The following is an 18,561-nucleotide window of genomic DNA, read 5'->3' as shown; positions in this document are numbered from 1 at the left end:
TCAGAGGAGGAGGAACAACTGTGGCTAGAAGAAGAAATCCTACCAGAATGTGGCTTGTACTTTAATTTTCTTTGAATTCCTGGTAAGAAGAATGTTGACTACAGATTGGAAGAGGAGGCGACAATATCCTGGCTTCCCTAACTGATCCTGCTTCTCCCTCTTCTCAACCCTTCTTGTTTAGAAAGGCAGCATATCACAGGGGGAGGATGAGGTGTAAAGGGAACCATGAGTGTATACTCTTGCTTTTGATACGGTCCTGCACAGGAGGCTTGTCAATAAAACGAGAAGCTTAGGAGTGAGGGCCAAGGTGGTGGCCTGGATAGCAAACTGGTTGAAGGACAAAAGACAATGTGTGATGGTAAATGGAACTTACTCTAAAAAGAGAGCGGTGATGAGCGGAGTGTCGCAAGGGTCGGTGTTGGGACCGGTCCTGTTCAATATCTTCGTGAGCGATATCGCGGATGAAATAGAAGGTAAGATTTGTCTATTTGCGGATGATACTAAGATCTGCAACAGAGTGGACACGCCAGAAGGAGTGGAGAAAATGAGATGGGATTTAAGGAAGCTGGAAGACTGGTCAAAGTTATATGGCAGCTGAGATTCAATGCCAAGAAATGCAGAGTCATGCATTTAGGGTGTGGAAGTCCGAAAGAAATGTATTCGATGGGGGGGGAGGGGGGATGAAGGGCTGATATGCATGGAGCAGGAGAGAGACCTTGGGGTGATAGTGTCTAACGATCTGAAGTCGGCGAAACAATGTGACAAGGCGATAGCTAAAGCTAGAAGAATGCTGGGCTGCATAGAGAGAGGCATATCGAGTAAGAAAAGGGAAGTGATTATCCCCTTGTACAGGTCCTTGGTGAGGCCTCACCTGGAGTACTGTGCTCAGTTCTGGAGACCGTATCTCCGAAGAGACAGAGACAGGATGGAGGCAGTTCAGAGAAGGGCGACCAAAAAGGTGAATGGTCTTCATCGAATGACTTATGAGGAGAGATTGAAGAACCTAAATATGTATACTAGGGATGTGCATTGCTCTGACTCCTGTGGTGAGAGGGAGGAGAAAAGAACATGGTAGAAATGTATTTATTTATGCATAAAACTTATAGCCCACTGATTCACAGAGCTCAGTGGGAAATGGGGGAAAAGAGAAGTGTGGAGAGGGAAAATATAAGATGAGAGGAAAGTCAATGGGGAGATGGAGGGAGAGGAAGGTGAAGAGGCAGATGGGAGATGGGAAGGCAGAAGAGAGAATGGGGAAGAGAGGATGGTAACGGTGTGTGAAAATATACAGGCCAATACCGTAAAGTGCTCTCGGCTGAGCGCACTGTTTTACGAGCAGTTGGGCACATGTTTGACGCTCGTTCACTACTCCTTATACAGTAAGGGGTTTACTGCATCAAAAACATGCGTCCAACTCCCCAACACAAATGCATGTGGATGAGGCTATTAGCAATTCACCCAGGATACTGAAAAAAAATGTGCGGCTGATCCACACATTTTATGCTCAGAAATTAATGCCTGCCTAAGGGCAGGCATTAATTTCTGAACAGCCCGAAAAAGTTACAAAAAAGCAGAAAATACTGCTTTTCTGTACACCCTATGAGTTTATATCCTAGTGACATTAAGTCGGAGGAACCAAAAACAATCCACATTAAAAATTAAAGCCAATGGAAAATCTGAATTGATGAGCTCAACAAATATAAATGGCTTAAAAGTTTTTGATTCTGATACAAACCAAGTCAGAACTGTTTCAGAAAATCCAACAGGAATCTGAGCCAGGTTGACTCAATGAGAGCTCATGTGTATGGGACAGATCACAGTCACTTTGCCTTTCCTTCCTTATAATATAGTGTGCCTGTAATTTATTAGTAAAATTTCTTACTCACCGTACAATATGGTACTCAGTGAAACAGACGTGCGGAGGGGGGCGCATATGTGCATGTTTTCCAGCTCGCTTCTGTTGCGCTGCGGATGGAAGGGGGCGCCAGGGTGCGCTCCCTAGCATGGGACAAGAGATGTGTGCTCTTGTGGTGAGACGTCCCTGACCCTCGACTGAACCTGCATGCTTCCTTGAGACCACCAACGCAATGGTGGTTTCTGAATGGTCCTCCAACCATTCCATGCCCTTTCTGACTGCTGCTGGGAAGCGATGGGAAGCAGCAGGTCGGACAGAGGACATCTGACACAGGACAAGACTCAGACGTAGGAAGTAGACGAAGACTCAGGCTTGGAAGTAGACAAAGACTCAGGTTTGGAAGTAGACGAAGACTCAGGCTTGGAGGAAGACTTGGAAGGAGTGCTGCGACGCCATGCGCCCTACATACCCCAGCCGGGATGGTCACGGACTACGTTGGAGATGAAGCAGTAAGGCTGACATCGACTCAATTATATTAGAGTTCAAGATGTGAGGGTGAAGGTCTGAGAAAAAAACTCAGATGGGTTGAGGATGAAGATCTGAGACAAAACTCAGTTGGGTTGAGGATGAAGATCCGAGACGAAGCTCAGATGGATTGAGGTAGAAGCAGGTACAAGTACTCCAAAGACCCAGGCAGGATATGAGAAGAAGGATGAAGCTCTAAGATGGAACTTGGAGCCAGGATGAAGCTCGGAGATGAAACTCGGAGCCAGGGACACTGAGACAAAACCCGGTGTAGGAACACTGAGACAAAACCCAGTGCAGGAAGAATAAGAACTGGGGTCCTCAGCTGCTTGAACTGCCACAGAGAAGGAGATCCAACAGATGGATGATATGAATCTTTGGTCTGTGAGATGGAGGAATCCCACCAGTGCCCTACACACCCCAGTGGGGTGGTCGCAGACCACTGGGCCACTAGGCAACCTACAACCCAGTCATGCTGGTCACAGACCATGAGGGACGAGAAGACGGAACCTCAGAAACCTCTGGACTGGAACGGAACATCAGGATACAGAAGACACCAGGAGAACATGTGGAACAAGGACGAAGACAATAGATCAAGGAACGAAAAATTCTTGTGTTCGAATAAATCCAGAGACAAGACCCGGGACAAGGATATCCCACAGGGCACATGGCCTTTGCAACCTGTTGCACTGCTGATGGAAGGGGGTGCCAGGGGGTGCTCCCCAGTGTGGGACAAGAGATGAGTGCCCTTGCGGTGAGACGTCCTTGACTCTCAACTGAACCTGCACAATTCCTTGAGACCACCAATGCTATGGTGGCCTCTGAATGGTCCTCTGATTGTTCTAAGTCCTTTCGGACTGCCGCTGGGAAGTGTTGGGAAGCAGCAGGTCGGACAGAGGACATCTGATGCAAGACAAGACTCAGACGTAGGACGTAGACGAAGACTCAGGCTTGGAAGCAGATGAAGACTCAGGTTTGGAAGTAGATGAAGACTCAGGCTTGGAGGAAGACTTGGAAGGAGTGCTGCGATGCCACGCGCCCTACAAACCCCAGCCGGGATGGTCACAGACCACATTGGAGATGAAGCAGCAAGGCTGACATCGACTCAATTACATTAGAGTTCAAGATGTGAGGGTGAAGATCCGAGACGAAACTCAGATGGGTTGAGGATGAAGATCCGAGACAAAACTTAGATGGGTTGAGGATCAAGATCCAAGATGAAACTCAGATGGATTGAGGATGAAGATTCAAGAGAAACTCAGATGGATTGAGGATGAAGATCCGAGACGAATCTCAGATGGATTGAGGATGAAGATCTGAGATGAAACTCAGATGGATTGAGGTAGAAGCAGGTACAAGTACTCTGAAGAACCAGGCAGGATATGAAAAGAAGGATAAAGCTCAGAGACGGAACTCGGAGCCAGGATAAAGCTGAGAGATGGAACTCAGAGCCAGGAACACCGAGACTAAACCCGGTGTAGGAACAGTGAGACAAAATCCTGTGCAGGGAGAATAAGAACTGGGGTCCTCAGCTGCTTGAACTGCCACAGAGAAGGAGATCCAACAGATGGACGATGAGGATCTTTGGTCCATGAGATGGAGGAATCCCACCAGTGTCCTACACACCCCAGTGGGCAGTGGCCGCAGACCACTTGGCCACTATGCGCCCTACCAGCACAGCAGGGCTGGTCGTGGACCACGAGGGACAGGTCCGCGACTTCGTTTTTGGGTACTTGCCAGTTTCTTGTGGCCTGGATTGGCCACTGTTGGAAGCAGGATGCTGGGCTTGATGGACCCTTGGTCTGACCCAGTATGGCATTTTCTTATGTTCTTATGTTCTTATGTTCTTATGAAGACGGAACCTCAGTAACCTCTGGACTGGAACGGAACATCTGGATACAGAAGACATCAGGAGAACATCTGGAACAAAGACAAAGACAAGAGATCAAGGAACGAAGAACATCTAGACGAAGACTCGGGAACCCACAAGGAACAGAGTGCCTAGGAAGAGCTGGAAGATGTGGAGTCCTAAGGAGGACTTACACCTTGCAAAGGCAAAGTTGGAATGACGGTAAAGCCCTTTTGAAAGGCAGAAGAGACGACTCCCAGATGACATCAGCAGGTGGAGCCAGGAGGGCCATTCCTCACTGTCCCTTGAAATCCAGGAAGAAGGCACGGCCCCGCGCCTAAAGAGAGGAAGCGGGAGTAGCAGCAGGACCCTGGACAGTGGTCCAGCTGAGGAAGGAGGAGCCAGAGCTGGGCCATGCAGGCCCCGTCGCTGAAGTGGTGGCATCCTGCCACTCAGGAGGGTGGAGCAAGGCGGCGTTCTGTCGCCGAGGAGTAGGCTGGAGGCCTGCCGTGGAATGGTGGGCGGCGGCTCCGTGCCGAGCAGAAGGCCCCTGAAGTCCGCGGCTCCTGCCGCAGTGAAGAAGAATATTGACTGCCTCCTGCCATGTGGGAGATCCCGGCACAGCTCCTGCCATGCCAGCGCAATAGCGGCTCGGGCCACGGAGGTAAGAGCGCAACAGCTTCCAGATATGCAGCCTCTTATATACATGTATATATGCCCAGATGTTATAAAATAGGCTTAGCACACGCACATGTGCATGCAATTCTAAGTGAGGGCGTGCATGTGCGTGTAAATCCTGCTTCCACCATGTAAATGGGGGGATTTTAAAAGGGCATATATCCACGTCATTGACAGTTTCACCAATTCATTCCCAGTTTGCCAGGTTAAGGAACAGGATTTCCCAACCTCCCTAGTTTAACAGTCCCCCTTTCCTCCTGTTAGCCCCAGTCCTTAAAATCCCACTGACTAGCCTACAGTTTTTTTATTTTATTACTTATATGCCATCCAGAACAGTAGTACAGTTATGCAACAGGGCGCCCTGACACGCACCTGTGCACATAAAGCTAGATTTTAAAAGATGCATCAATTTTATAACATGCTGCATCGCTGCGCATGCAGGGGGGAGATTTAAAAAATAAATACGCACGGCAACGCGATCGGCCCCCTTCCCAGTTTCCTCCCAGTTTGCTCCAATTAAGGAGCAGACTGGAGGGGACTTCCCTATCACCCTACCTACTCTGCCTCCCTTTTCACCTCCTCTCCCTGAACCGTAACCTACCCTACCTATCCTTTTTTGGTTGTTGTAGTACTTATTTCCTCTTCAGAGAAGTAGTAAGTGCTGCCTGCCGGCTTCCCTGGGACAGCATCTAATGGCGTTGTCTCGACCAGCCTCCCCACCCTGCCCCCACTCCAGCCCAGCCCTTTTGGCTCTGCTGGCACTTCTGCGGGTACCGGCGGATGCGTGCGTGGCTGTGCCGTTTCTAAAATGCGCTTGGTGCACGTACAGCCCGGCCACGCACGCATCTGCCAGAATTTGCGTGCACTGTCAATTAAATATTTACCCAATAAGTATTCATGTGCACATCTCTTGGTCTTCCCTGACAGGCCCATGCTCAGCCCCTTTTTAAAAAACTTTTGACTCCTGAGCGTAGCGGGAGATAGGCGCATGCACAGGCGGCTTATTAAAATCTGCTCGGCAGGGGCCGGCCCGATTTGTGCGCGTATCTCTGGCTCTGGCGTGCGCAAGGCTTTTAAAATTCATCTTTTGGGGGCAATTTTCATGCTACCCATATATCTGAAAAGACTCGTGTGCCTTTTACTTTGAAAACTGCGCAAGGAAAAGGACTGGCGGAGATTCGCACCTGCTTTCTCTGCAGATACTTTTCCCAACCAAAACTATAGAAAATCCCAAACCATGCATGTAGTAACCTCTCCCCACCTGACCTCACCCCAGGAATGCCACCGGCACATTGAGGGCACAAGGACAGCTTCTGCCCGCACCCAGGCTGGACAATTTTCAAAAACACTGCTTCAGCTGCAGAAATGGCTGTGAAAATTGCTCTCAAATTCTAATGGTGTCAAGATCAGATACAGCACACCGGGAAAGGTGCAAAATTTTGAAAAATCAAAACCTTCCCATGTTCAGGGTGATCTGTTCAGAGGGTATTCTTTTTTTTAACAATACATTCGTTCTTTCACTTAGTCCAGCTAGAAATTAAAATCTGCAGATTGTTAGCTGTAACCAAAAACATTCTTTTATTAATATACATTTAAAAATTCTTTGTCCTAACCAGCGGTTGAAATTGCTCAATTATTTGCTTCAGTGCTGGCAATTGTAGCCCCTTTTACATCACAGATCTTAAAAATAAATAAAAGTGTTTTTAATTAAGGCTAGTGGATGGAATTTTTTTTTTAATTTTAGAAGCAAAGTGTTTTTAATTATGACCCTTTAACAAAATATATTTCTTGAATTTGAGCAGTAGTACTGTGTACTATAATATATATGAACGACATGGTAGGCTGTAGGATGGTTCCCATGCTCCTATGTGCTAACGGGTGCTAATCACAATGTCCTCATTAAACATGCATTAACATGGGCATTAGTTAACACTGGTGAACCAAGCACTTTAGCACACGCTATTTACATGTGAACTGTCATTACTGTCAGTTGTTTATCAGCAACAGTAACACACATTTAAATGACTAATGAAAAAAGAGAAAGGTTTAAAGAATTGCATTAGGTATTAATGATGGATTGGATACTGGGTGGGCTATGCTTTTCTCAGGAGGTGCAGTTCACTTGAAAAGCCTTTGCAACCCACATTGCTCTGGACCTGAAGACCCCCACCTGCCTTCCCCTCCCCCATTGTAACAAGGACTTCTGGGTCCCTTCCCAGGAAATAAAAGTCTCAACCTTACCCTCATACTCACCCTCCAAAGTCTGCAATTTTTTTTTACCCTTCCCCCATGCAGCACATTAAAGCCCGATATACTGTAGGTATTAAAGCTGCCAGCGAACACACCTGCCAGTTTTAATGCTGGTTAATACATAGGCCCCAATAGTTGGTATGAATTCATGGCAGGAATTAGGGGTTGGCCTGCTGGCTCAATGGCAGAGCTGTGCCCTGCCCTATGGATGACCCAGGTTTGATTCATAGCCCCAGCTACTGCTCCCTGGGCTTCACTTTCTCTATGGGAAGGGAGGCACCGTCATTGCTGAACAGTGACACCTACTGGACAGGCTTAGTTTATTCGGGTACTAGATTCTAGAGGAGCAGCAGTCTATGGATGCTGATTAAAGACCTTCATTACAATGATGGGGTTAGGTGGTGAGTTGTAGAATAAGCAGCAAATTAAGGCTAAAGGCAACATTGCTGCCTAAAGGCTGATTTTAGTTGAGATGGAAGTCCAAAGAAGCAGGAGGAAGCTGCTAGGACAAACTAAACAAGCAAAAAACATATTCCTCTAGCTTGGATTAGGATTTCTGCAAACAGACTTATTAGGTTTAACAATTTCTGTTAGGAGAAGCTAGAATCCTATAATAGAATACTCTGATATAATCTGAAAGCTAATTCTAGCAGTGTATTGAGGAACTGAAAATTTCTAACTTCACCATAAACCTAGGCAGTGACATTGTTTGTAGTCAGATAAAAATAATGGGTCACTTACACTATGTTCTTCTTTGCAACTCCACTCTGATCTAGGCAGAAATCTCTGGATACACAGAGTTTTTGCATGGATGAAACAAACTAGTTCAATGCTCCTGAGTTTTCTGCCTGGATCACCTGAAAATGTTTAAATGCTTTGAACTCACTTGCAAGCAATATATTACACTGGAATGCCAGTAAGAAAATAATTGATTAGAAATGCAAGATAAATGAATGCATAGATGTGATTCTAGCAGTGTCCCCTGAGGAGAATTGCTTTTGTAAAGTTTAGAAATTAGTGTGAAGTAAATATCAACAGATGTAACCACTCTTTGCAAAATGCACTGTTTATTTCAAAAGAAGCACCCATATGCTCCATTTCACTCTGAAATGTCTCCCAGGACTGTTGTGTATCCCATACAAGTTTAATTAAAAAAGAAAATTATGATGTTTCCATTTTGTATAATATTTATCTGGTTTATCATCATGTCTATAGGATACATCCAACAGATTGTACCTTCAACCTGTCTTTGTCATACTATCTGTGTTTAACTAGCTTTGTGCCCTACCTACTGACCTTTCACCAGAGAGAATACTAATAATTCTATACCATCTATGTGTAGCCCTGACTAGGGTCACCAGGCAATGTGCTAAAGATTTCCAGAGGGTTCCACTCTCCAGGGCCAGTAAGGAGTGTGTTTAGAAGGTTCCTGCTCTCTTTGAGGTCATTTAAAGGACAGAGAGCTCTGCAAACTGCAGGGCCTGATGCTTTGCACTCATCTTTCCTGTTAGGGGAGGGTGATTATAGGGAGCTATGAGAATTTGGTGCTGGAGAAGTGTGAAGTAGTGGTGTAGATAAGGTAGGAGGTAATAATAGGAGGTACATGCTCTGTGTGTGTGTATGTGTGTGTGTGTGTGGGGGGGGGGGTTATTGAGGAAAGGTTATTTAAGATGCTTTTCCAGGCATCTTAGGGGGAGTTGAAACAGAGAAGTCTGAGGAACTATTGGGAGTGTAAAGATTTCTGAGGCAAAAGTGTTTGTACATTATTTGAGAACTTTGAAAGGATTCCTACAGCCATCTAGAAGGAGGAGCTCTAAAGTCAAAGGGTACTGTCCTTGCTGGGGGAAGCTCGAGGAACGAAGTTTCCTGACCTATGTTACCCCAAAAGCCTTGGGGCTAACTTGGAGTATGTGTCATTCCTTCTTCAAAGAAAGTTATTTGAAGAGGGGAGGTTTCTGCTGATCTTGTTTGAATTTTGGTCTGAATCCTGAGACTTGATTGAAGATTTCTCCTGTGAAGAAATGTTTTACATTTGGATTTAAAATAAATTTTTCGTATTTGGGACCAACAATTGGCATGGACATTGGTCTTTGTTATTTTGGTAAGTCTTCCCTTGGGCCTCCCAGAGATGGCTCTGGTCCCCATTGGCGATCCCTGGAGGGCCGTGATTGATCCTGGAGCTGTAGCAGTGTAACTAACCACGTCTGCAGCCTCTGAAGGTGACTGAGAGGAAAAAGGGGTTTCAATTTCAGCCTCAATACCACTTCAACAAGTCGAGGAAAGTCATTTCTAAAAGCAGTCTGAATACATTTGAATACAGCCAACCTGAAGCGTGCTGCTGGTCTGAAAATGCCCATAAAGAAAGTATTGCAGTGATCTACAATCAAAGCATAATTAAGACACACGCCTTACTAGCAAATATATCTATATATCTATATATATATTTAATTACAGTAAACAGGAAGACCTCTTTTTTCCAAATGGCCTTAATGGCCTTTCCTTGGTTGCCTGTTATTTTTGATTTATTTGAGCACGAGACACAAACGACCAAGGTGGATGATAGAAAAGACCGGGCAGTTCAATTCCAGTTGAACACGCTGTCTGGCTTGCTGACACCTTAAAATCTGAATTTAAAATCTGATTTTATTCTCACTTTAAAATTGTAATTAAGAGTACGCCCTTAGGGGTAGATTTTAAAAGAAGCGTGCGCGCACATGTTATAAAATCCGGGGTCGGCGCGCACAAGGGAGTGAACAATTGTGCACCTTGCGTGCTCTGAGCCACGCTGCCTTCCCCCATTCCCTCCCCCTAACCTGACCTTCCCACCCCTTCCCCTAGCCTTCCCCCCCCTAGTCCTACTCTAACCCCCCAAAATTTTTATTTTACCTTTTGCGCCTGCCTCTGGGCAGGCGCAAGTCCTTCGACACAGCGGCAATGGCCGCTGTGTTGGAGGCCTCTGGCCCTACCCCACCCCCGGACCGCCCCTTTTGTAAATCCCCGGGAGTTACACGTGTCCCAGGGCTTTACACGCATCGCCGGGCCTTTTTAAAATAGGCCCGGCGCGCGTAACCTTTTTAAAATTTGGCCCTTACTATTTAAGGTATATTGGTTTCCCTTTATCATTAATATGCACCTCCGCAATGGAGCCATGAAAGAAGCAAACTGCTAGTTTATTTATTTTAGATTTTTATATTCCATTTTTAGCACTTCAAAGCAGATTACATTCAGGTACTGAAAGTGTTTCCCTATCCCCAGAGAGCTTACAATCTAATTTTGCATCTGAGGCAATGGAGGGTAAAGTGACTTTTTCAGGGTCACAAGGAGCAACAGTGGGACTTGAACCCTGGTCTCCCGGTCCGTAGGCCACTGCTCTAACCACACCTAGCTGGTACTGGTGCTTGAAATATGTTACTGCAGTATTCAGGTGGAAACTGCTTTAACTTACAGTAAAGGTAAGGTGGTCTTGCAGTCCCAGTTCAAGAGTGAGCCTTCTAGTCTGCAAAGTTTGGAGGCGTGCAAAAAATTATGAAGAGAAATATATCTCCACAGAATAGTTCATTTTCTCCTGAGGTGACCCACTCATCTATTTTACAGCAAAAGAGGAAATAGCCACAGGTCAAATATCTCCAGATAGTCTACTGCTTATGTAGCTCAGGAATTTTGCAGAACGGAGGCCGGAGTGTGGGGACAGATAAATAGGATTTTATTAACAGTTTATTAACATCCTTTTCTGTATATACAACAGAACGGCATTCCCTATCAGATTTTCTATTTCAAAGAAAAGCTCCAGGTTTCTATAATTTTCAGCTGTCTCCGCTTTTTTTTTTTGTCTACGTAATAAAAGTCTTCAAAAATTAAAATGCTAATCCTAAACAAACCCAAATGCAAGAAAAATACAGTCTAACTATATAACAAAAGAGAATTATATAATTCTAGTTGAGTGAAATCTTTCATCTTTGATTTACAGGTTTGAGTCCTCTCTAACTGAAACCATATTGCCCCATATCTTTCATAGTATAGCCTTCCTTACAACCTTGTTTTAATTAAGGCTGCTTTCAGATTTCTGAATAAAGCATGACAATCTTCACTTATGGCTTCAATATATCCTTTTGAGCTAGGAAAATATATTAAAAAAAAATAAAGTTGGTCTTAGAAGTCATGCAGATATTAAATACTGGAATTGTAATACTTTCTGGTTACACATTGCCCTATGGTTCTTTAGGTGGAAAGCACTCAATACATAAAAAATGCAATATGAAAAGAAAAGAAAAAGTGGAATAAATGCCCTATTTCCTTTAACTTCCCTGATAGTAAGGCGGCCTTGTGAATAGTTCAAACCTTCCAGAGCAATTAAAGGCAAATCTATACATGATGGCTTTCAAGGTTGATGGCGGTAACTTCTGTGATGTTTCCTTTTCACAAGAAAAGGCTCTAAACAACAATAAAGGATCTAGGGTACCAGAATAAACATTCAGCTCAGACCTCCTCAAGAAACATGCAGCTCATTTATTAATGGTGTGCACCAGTTTTGCGCCAGCGTTTCTGAAAGCAGCAGGGGTGCTTTTGCTGCTCAGTGTGTCACAAACTTTGGACCAGAGCAAAAATAGCACAAACAGGAAACAGATTATAATGCTAGCATCCATGTGTGTTGAATTAGAAAAGTGTCATCAAGACACTTTTTGAATTTCAAATAAGTCAGAGGATCAAACTCAGTTGTTTTTTTTTTTTACCAGGGTACATAATGATTCAGAGCATTTGAATCATTAACAAAGCTGAACAGGTTGCAAACTTTACAGAATGAAGTCCACCTGGGGTTGACAATTTGTTCCAGACTGTAAGAACAGGTTCTTCTAGTTTTGGTTTTACCCTACTGCCTACATGGACTTGCAGTTCTGGTGTCCCTATTGATTTCCTGTTGAAAAGCAAGACTACCAATCCCTGTAGGCAGTGGGAACAGCCTCTCCTGGAAAGCTGGATTCAGATGGCAATGCTAACTCCACCTGTACAGTGATACCATCTCAAGGTGGTGATGGTATCGGTTTTATATATATATATATATATATATATATATATATTTATACAGTATAAGTACTCCATGAGTAATCATATATGCTCTATTATTAAACAAGGGTATTTCAAAATATAACTTCTCAAAAGACTCAAACCATTACACTGGGCAACACATTTTCACAAAAGTCATGTTACTGAAATGAAATTAGTCAATTCTTATACATTTCCATGTGCTAAACATGAATGTGACTGTGAAAATGCAAAATTGGCTCTAGTTTTTTTGTAATATGCAATAATATAATTACATCTTGAACTGTATGCCAATAGTAGGAGACCTACGGTTAATACCGTTTGAAAAATGAAGTCATAGACTACGTCTTAGATTTCTTTGCTTGTCTCTAGTACACCTGTTCGGGAGCATCTCTGCGGAGTGTCCAGCAGTAGTCAGCCAGCATGAATATTTCAAATGCTCACCCTTTCTGACTGGGCTTCATATAGTACACTGCTGACGTCAGCTTACTCAGCAGCAGCATAGCAGTAGAACTGCATTGCATCAGAAAATGATGTAATAAACTCTGGATGATGTGTGCATGATGGTATTATGTAATATGATGCAATATTACATCATTCTAGGCTTATTTACAGTCCTACTGGATAAAGTTACATGACTAAACATAGAAAGTGAACTATATTAAATATCTTCAAAACGAGAGCCAATAAAAACTTTTCATGGTCATATTCGTGTTCAGCACATCAAGATACTACAGAGTAGGACCTTTTTAGGTCAGTAACACTTTCATTGTTGCCTAGTGTTATTAGAACCTGATGAGTTTTTAGGTCCATTTTGTAAGCCCTCATTTTTTCAAATTTTAGGTATTGTAATTCTCTATTTCTAGGCCTTCCTAACAGCGCCCTCAGATCTAAACAAATTTTACAAAACACTGCAGCTCGTCTTCTAACGAGTTAAAAAATGTGATCACATTACACCCGTATTATATTCATTAGACTGGCTGCCAGTTCACTACCACATTCAATACAAAGTTTTCACACTAATTCACAAGATTCTTTCAAACAAAAACACTGTCAGGCTTGGTGCAACCTTACATTTTTCTACATTCTACAACAAGCACGTAGATCTTCAAATAAAGGGTCTATTAGAGGAGATGCCTCGGTACATAGCACTCATTTAGCAGAAGGCAGAGAAAGAACAATCTCTATAGCCAGCACTAAATTCTGGAATTCAAAGCCTGACAATTTGAGAAGATGTACAGATTTTAAAAGTTTTAAAAAAGAGTTAAAAACATGGCTGTTTAGAATGGCTTTTCCAACTTAATTATGATCAGAGCAGTAACATGTAATGTTTTATTAATTGTATTGCTGTGTCTATATACTATGTATGTTTTTAACTATAAACCGCTTTGTTCTCATATGGAAAGACAGTATATAAATAACATAAATAAAAGTAAATAAAATAAAAATAAATGTATATCTTAATTTCACCTTATATTAGGAATGGGTGAATTGGTTTTTAATGAATCTAAAACCAGTCCAAATCCCATCTGAATTAGGAGGGTGGTGAGGACAACCAGAGTTAAACCAGAACAGACTACGACTTGGTTCACCAGAGCCAACTTAGATCTCTTTGACTTGGCTTTGGATGCAGGTTTGCACTTACATTTAAAAATATTTGAATGTTTAACTTAAAAACATTTCAAATAGTTTGAATCTGCAGATACTTAACATGAATCAGGCCAAAGCAGACTTGATTAACTCTGAGTCAAACGTTGGTTGATATGAGCCTGGATTCATTGTAGGCTGGGAGATGTTCTCCCATCCCTAGTTCACATTCTTAAATCTCTGCTCAGCCCAAATATTGAGATATGGATTTGCTGGTGACTTGGCTTTTACTCAGTCTTCCTTTGTTTTGCTTCAGCCTGAGTAGAGACTGCTTGCATAATATGGGGACTAAAAGAGACAATCTGACACATTCCAAGCTCAGCGCTCATTTCTCTGTTGCCTTCCTGATATTCCTAGAAAGGATCATGTTAAAAAGACATATTTTCACTTTTAGCAATAGGCTTAGAACGACATCAGATCGCTATGTCCAGTCCCTGCCATGGAATACGGCACTCAAACTGGAACCAAAATTAGAAAGCTGGATCAAAGCAAAGTCACCAGCAAGCTGGTTGTCCTTCCAATTGAGTAGTAAAAGAGTGGATGATGAATGCAGAAGCCGCTTCTTGTATTTAAGTGGAGATGTGCAAACTTTCCGCAGTCATATCTGAAATGTATCCTGGTTCAATTTTGACAAAATTCACAGATTCCACTGGAAATTTCCATAGGAACTCAGGGAGGTCATACAGAAACCCACACTGGATTTTGTTCAAAGTTGTGACAGATTTCTGTGAATTTGCCTGCAGTTTGGTATCAATGGGTCTCTCTCTTGAACCGACACAACAAACCCATGGATTTTTGCCAGTTTAACTCATGAACCTCTTTTCAAATGTTCATTATCTTGATTATGCAATTTGAAATTCTTATAAATAAAAGTTAAAAAATAAAGATGTTCGTACATCATTATTCATATGTAACACCCTTCTGGTTTCACTATTCATCAGAATTGGAAGGTTTTTGGGGAGCACCATCACCTTAGCGTGGCATGGTGGTCCATCCCCTCATTGGTGGATCAGTGTAGGACTTCTGTAAAGGGTGACTCCACGAGTCACGAGGAGACAAAGGGCTTGCGTTGGGTTAATAGATGTTCATCTTGGAGGGAGACTGGAAAGAGAGGCAGCAGAGGTGCTGTGCTTGGTGTTGGATTTCTAGATGATTCGCAGGAGAAGAGGTCTCTCATATAAGGGCAAAGGGTTTAAAACAGGAAGATTCAACCCTGAGGAAAAAGGAGAGGATTTGTTTCTGGCCAAGCCTGCCATCTGTGAGTAATTTTGGTACAAGCAGAGGATTCTTTTTTATATCCTTGGGAAGGTCTGAAGACTGAGATTCTTGGCCTTGCTTAAGAGTAATAAAGAAGTCCAGTGTGAAATTGGAAGTGACTTAAGCAGCATAAGAACTGTGTCTGCAGATATAATTTTGATAATATGAAGAACTGTTTGGATTTTTGCTCTGGGACTGTGTACTTGGGTTAATTTTGTGCCTGCTGACTTGAATTCTAAGTAAAATCTATTTCTTTTTTTAGAACACCTTGCGTGCGAACTGTTTTGCTGAGTGAGAGTCCCCCTGTCACTGAATCCATGTTCCCCTAACCCTGCACAAGTGGGTCTATGCCAGGCAAGGCTGGGAAGTGTGACCACCTTCTCAAGGAGGGGCGATCACATTTAAATTATATTTCTCAGTTATTATTCAGCATCCTAGCTGCATGCAGTTTATACAGTACTTAGAGTTATTCTCAACCATATATATTACAGCACTCTGGGAGATTCAGCCCTGCTTACAAGCTGCACATTTTTTCATTTTGGAAAGTCTTGATTTTGCTGTTGTTGATTTTGAATCAATTCACTTAATAAAAGATAGGGTATTCTTTCTTTCAAAACTTAGGAAATTAAAACATAATTCTCCAAGCAAAGAATATCTTTGGGGGGCAGTAATGCACTTTCTAATAGCAAAAGGCTCTCATCAACATTTACATACCTTAACTCTACCAACAAAAATTTAGTGAAGTATTTTAAAATATTGGATGTCCTATGAGGCAACATGCACAGCCCTTAGGGAAGGGAATCTCAACCATTGCACAATGGTGACACCTAGTGACCAAATTCAGGATATACACATACAGGTTCCTGAGAGAGCTTCAGTCTGTGACTCCTGGCTGAGGTTAGATGGGGGGGGAGGAGAGGTTATGAAATGGGATTGAAAGTAACCAGTTAAAAATGCAGGCTCATGGTCCAGTAAAGGCCAGTTCCAAGTGAGCTGGAAGACCAAAATTAACAGGAGGAAATTGGCAAACAAAAAAAAAAGGTATTTTTTGGAATCCATTATTACATTATGCTTGAAACGGAACGCAAATCAAATAAAACATATATATTACATCATGTGAAAAAAGAGCAAGTTAAAAGAATATTAAAACAGTTTCAGGGACTTTTCATGAAAGGTTGCAATTCTCCACAGTATCATTAATCAGCTTAAAATACTTTGATATTTCTATTACATATTTGCTGTTGGTGAGTGGATCACACAGCACATTAAAATAACGCTCTAGGCTCTTTCTCCCAAGACTGAATTTACTGTAACTTAAGAATTGTAGCGGTTACATTTAGGAATCTTCAGGGCCCTTTCAAGTCCATCCAAGGAACAAGTGAAGCTGCTGTTCAGAGCTTTGTGCCCCAGTGTTTATGTTCCATCTGATCTGTGCCACCCAGGCAGCAGACAAGACATGTCTGAGGGTGCCTTTGGGGGATACACAATGATGTCACACACAGGAAATATCAGGGAGGACTTGGCACTTCACAAGGCTGGCTCTTCTTCCATGGGCTCGCCAGCAGTTCTGTAAAAATAAACAGGCAATCAGAATACAGCACAAGAGTACACAATGACATTGTAGATTTTCATGCATAATCAAAGCTGATTTCTCAGCTCTCTTGAATGTTTATTTGTGTACTCAGTTATCCATAAATAGAGTTTCATTCCTAGGAAGTATAAGCAAATGTCAAGCGGAAAAACTTCTTAGGCCCAAGCAATCATTTTAAATGTTCCTGTTTATATTGAAACATGTCAGAATATTTTATAACTTTTGGGTTCAGAAATGTACACATTTTGCGTCTGGTTTCTCAAAATTCTTGTGAAGACTGCTTTTTTTTTTTTTTTAAAGGAGGTTAAGATTTTTTTTTTCAACCATGATAATGGCTAAAATGGCATTCATCTTGAACTAATAGACGCTATTAATGGGTCAAGGATTCTAGTACACTATTGGCTACAGATAGCTTATCAATGCTATGCTTTTGTTTCTTTTGTTTCAGATCCGAACTAGTGCCTGCTGAAATCTAAACCCAAACAGCAGCTCACCATTTTCACTAAAATATTTTGGTATATAGTATACGTTTATCAAGCATTTTTCTTCCCTTCGAACTGTGAGTAATGAGCTGTGTAAAGACATTTAAAACAAATTTGAAAACCCATCTGTTTTGCTTAGTATATTCATTGTGATCTGGGCTTTCTGAATTTCTGGAGGTTTTTTGTCTTGCTCTAAAGCAGTCGTATGTGTAGATTTGTTTCATTTTCATCTATTTACTTATTTGATTTATATTTTGCTTTTTCTGGCACTTCAAAGTGGATTACATTCAGGTACTGTGTGCATTTGTTTTATGTATGTTCATTTTGTTAACCACCTTGGGCTATGCATTGATGGTATATACATTTTTAGTAAAATAAAAAATAAAATGAAATAATCTCATTGCACATGAGTCTTGGCCAGCCCAATTAGCCTAAAGGTTAGAAGTCTAATAGTGGATTGACCATTCTGTAGATATGCACAAGTATGGTGGCAGTGTGACATGAATCGTTTGGATGCAAAGCTGCAAAATTTAGCTTGCAAGTACTTCAAAATGTTGTGATTTCCCTTCATATTCAAGTGAATTTTGACATGACGTCAGAGACATTGAAACAAACATGTTCCCACGATAATAATCCATGAGATATGCAGTGGTGACAGAACTGCCATATGCACTAGCGGAGTTATTAAGAAGGTTACTTCTTAATAACTGCTTAGATGCTATAGTGATATGGTGGTATATCAAATATTATTAAAAAATAAACAGTAAACTAATACACATAAACATTACATCCATTTTCAAAGGGAATTTGCAAGCATGTAGTGCGAGCAAGTAGTGTTTTAGAAAATTACCCCACCGAAAGTGCCTGCATACATTACATTTGCTTCCCATGCAAACTTACGTGCACACTTTCTAAAATTAAATGAAAACTCCGCTTCACACCCTCCCACAGTCTGGGTAAATGTATGTATGAAAACTACGTGCACACATAAATTTCCCCACACATTGGATGGGCAACTTATTGAAACCCCTCTTTCTGCATGTAACACACTGTTTTGTGCTCAGAAATTCATTTTTAAATTATCCCCTAAACGTGAAGCCATTTTTCATGCCTGCAAATTCAAGACAAGTGTTTCTATTTTAGCAGCGCTGAACTTTTCTGAGGTGCACTATGAGGATAATGTTCCAAAGGAATTCTGTTGATAAAGTAGTGCTTTAGAAAATATAGAAAACTGTGCAACTGATATGTATCTAAAATTAAACACATAGGACCAGATTTTAAAACCTACGCACGCGGGGTACATCTGTGTGCACTACCCGGCGCACACAAATGTACGCCCAATTTTATAACATCCCTGCGCAACTGCGTGCATGTTATAAAATCCGGG

The 18,561-nt window shown here is 42.2% G+C and overlaps 1 protein-coding gene across 1 annotated transcript in view; it reads right to left on the bottom strand.

Annotated features, from left to right (window-relative positions):
* Positions 1-12,892: 12,892 nt before the first annotated feature.
* Positions 12,893-18,561, bottom strand: part of LOC115083250 (histone deacetylase 4-like) — a 395,601-nt gene continuing 389,932 nt past the window's right edge. The window contains exon 7 of the mRNA XM_029587058.1: positions 12,893-16,668. Coding sequence (XP_029442918.1) covers positions 16,629-16,668 — 40 coding nt within the window. The 3' untranslated portion in view covers positions 12,893-16,628. The remainder of the gene's footprint in view (positions 16,669-18,561) is intronic.

Source organism: Rhinatrema bivittatum, chromosome 2 (assembly GCF_901001135.1).
Source record: "Rhinatrema bivittatum chromosome 2, aRhiBiv1.1, whole genome shotgun sequence".
In the NCBI taxonomy this organism is placed as follows: domain Eukaryota; kingdom Metazoa; phylum Chordata; class Amphibia; order Gymnophiona; family Rhinatrematidae; genus Rhinatrema; species Rhinatrema bivittatum.
Note: the sequence above shows the minus strand (reverse complement) of the source record. Positions and strands in the feature narration are given on the sequence as shown.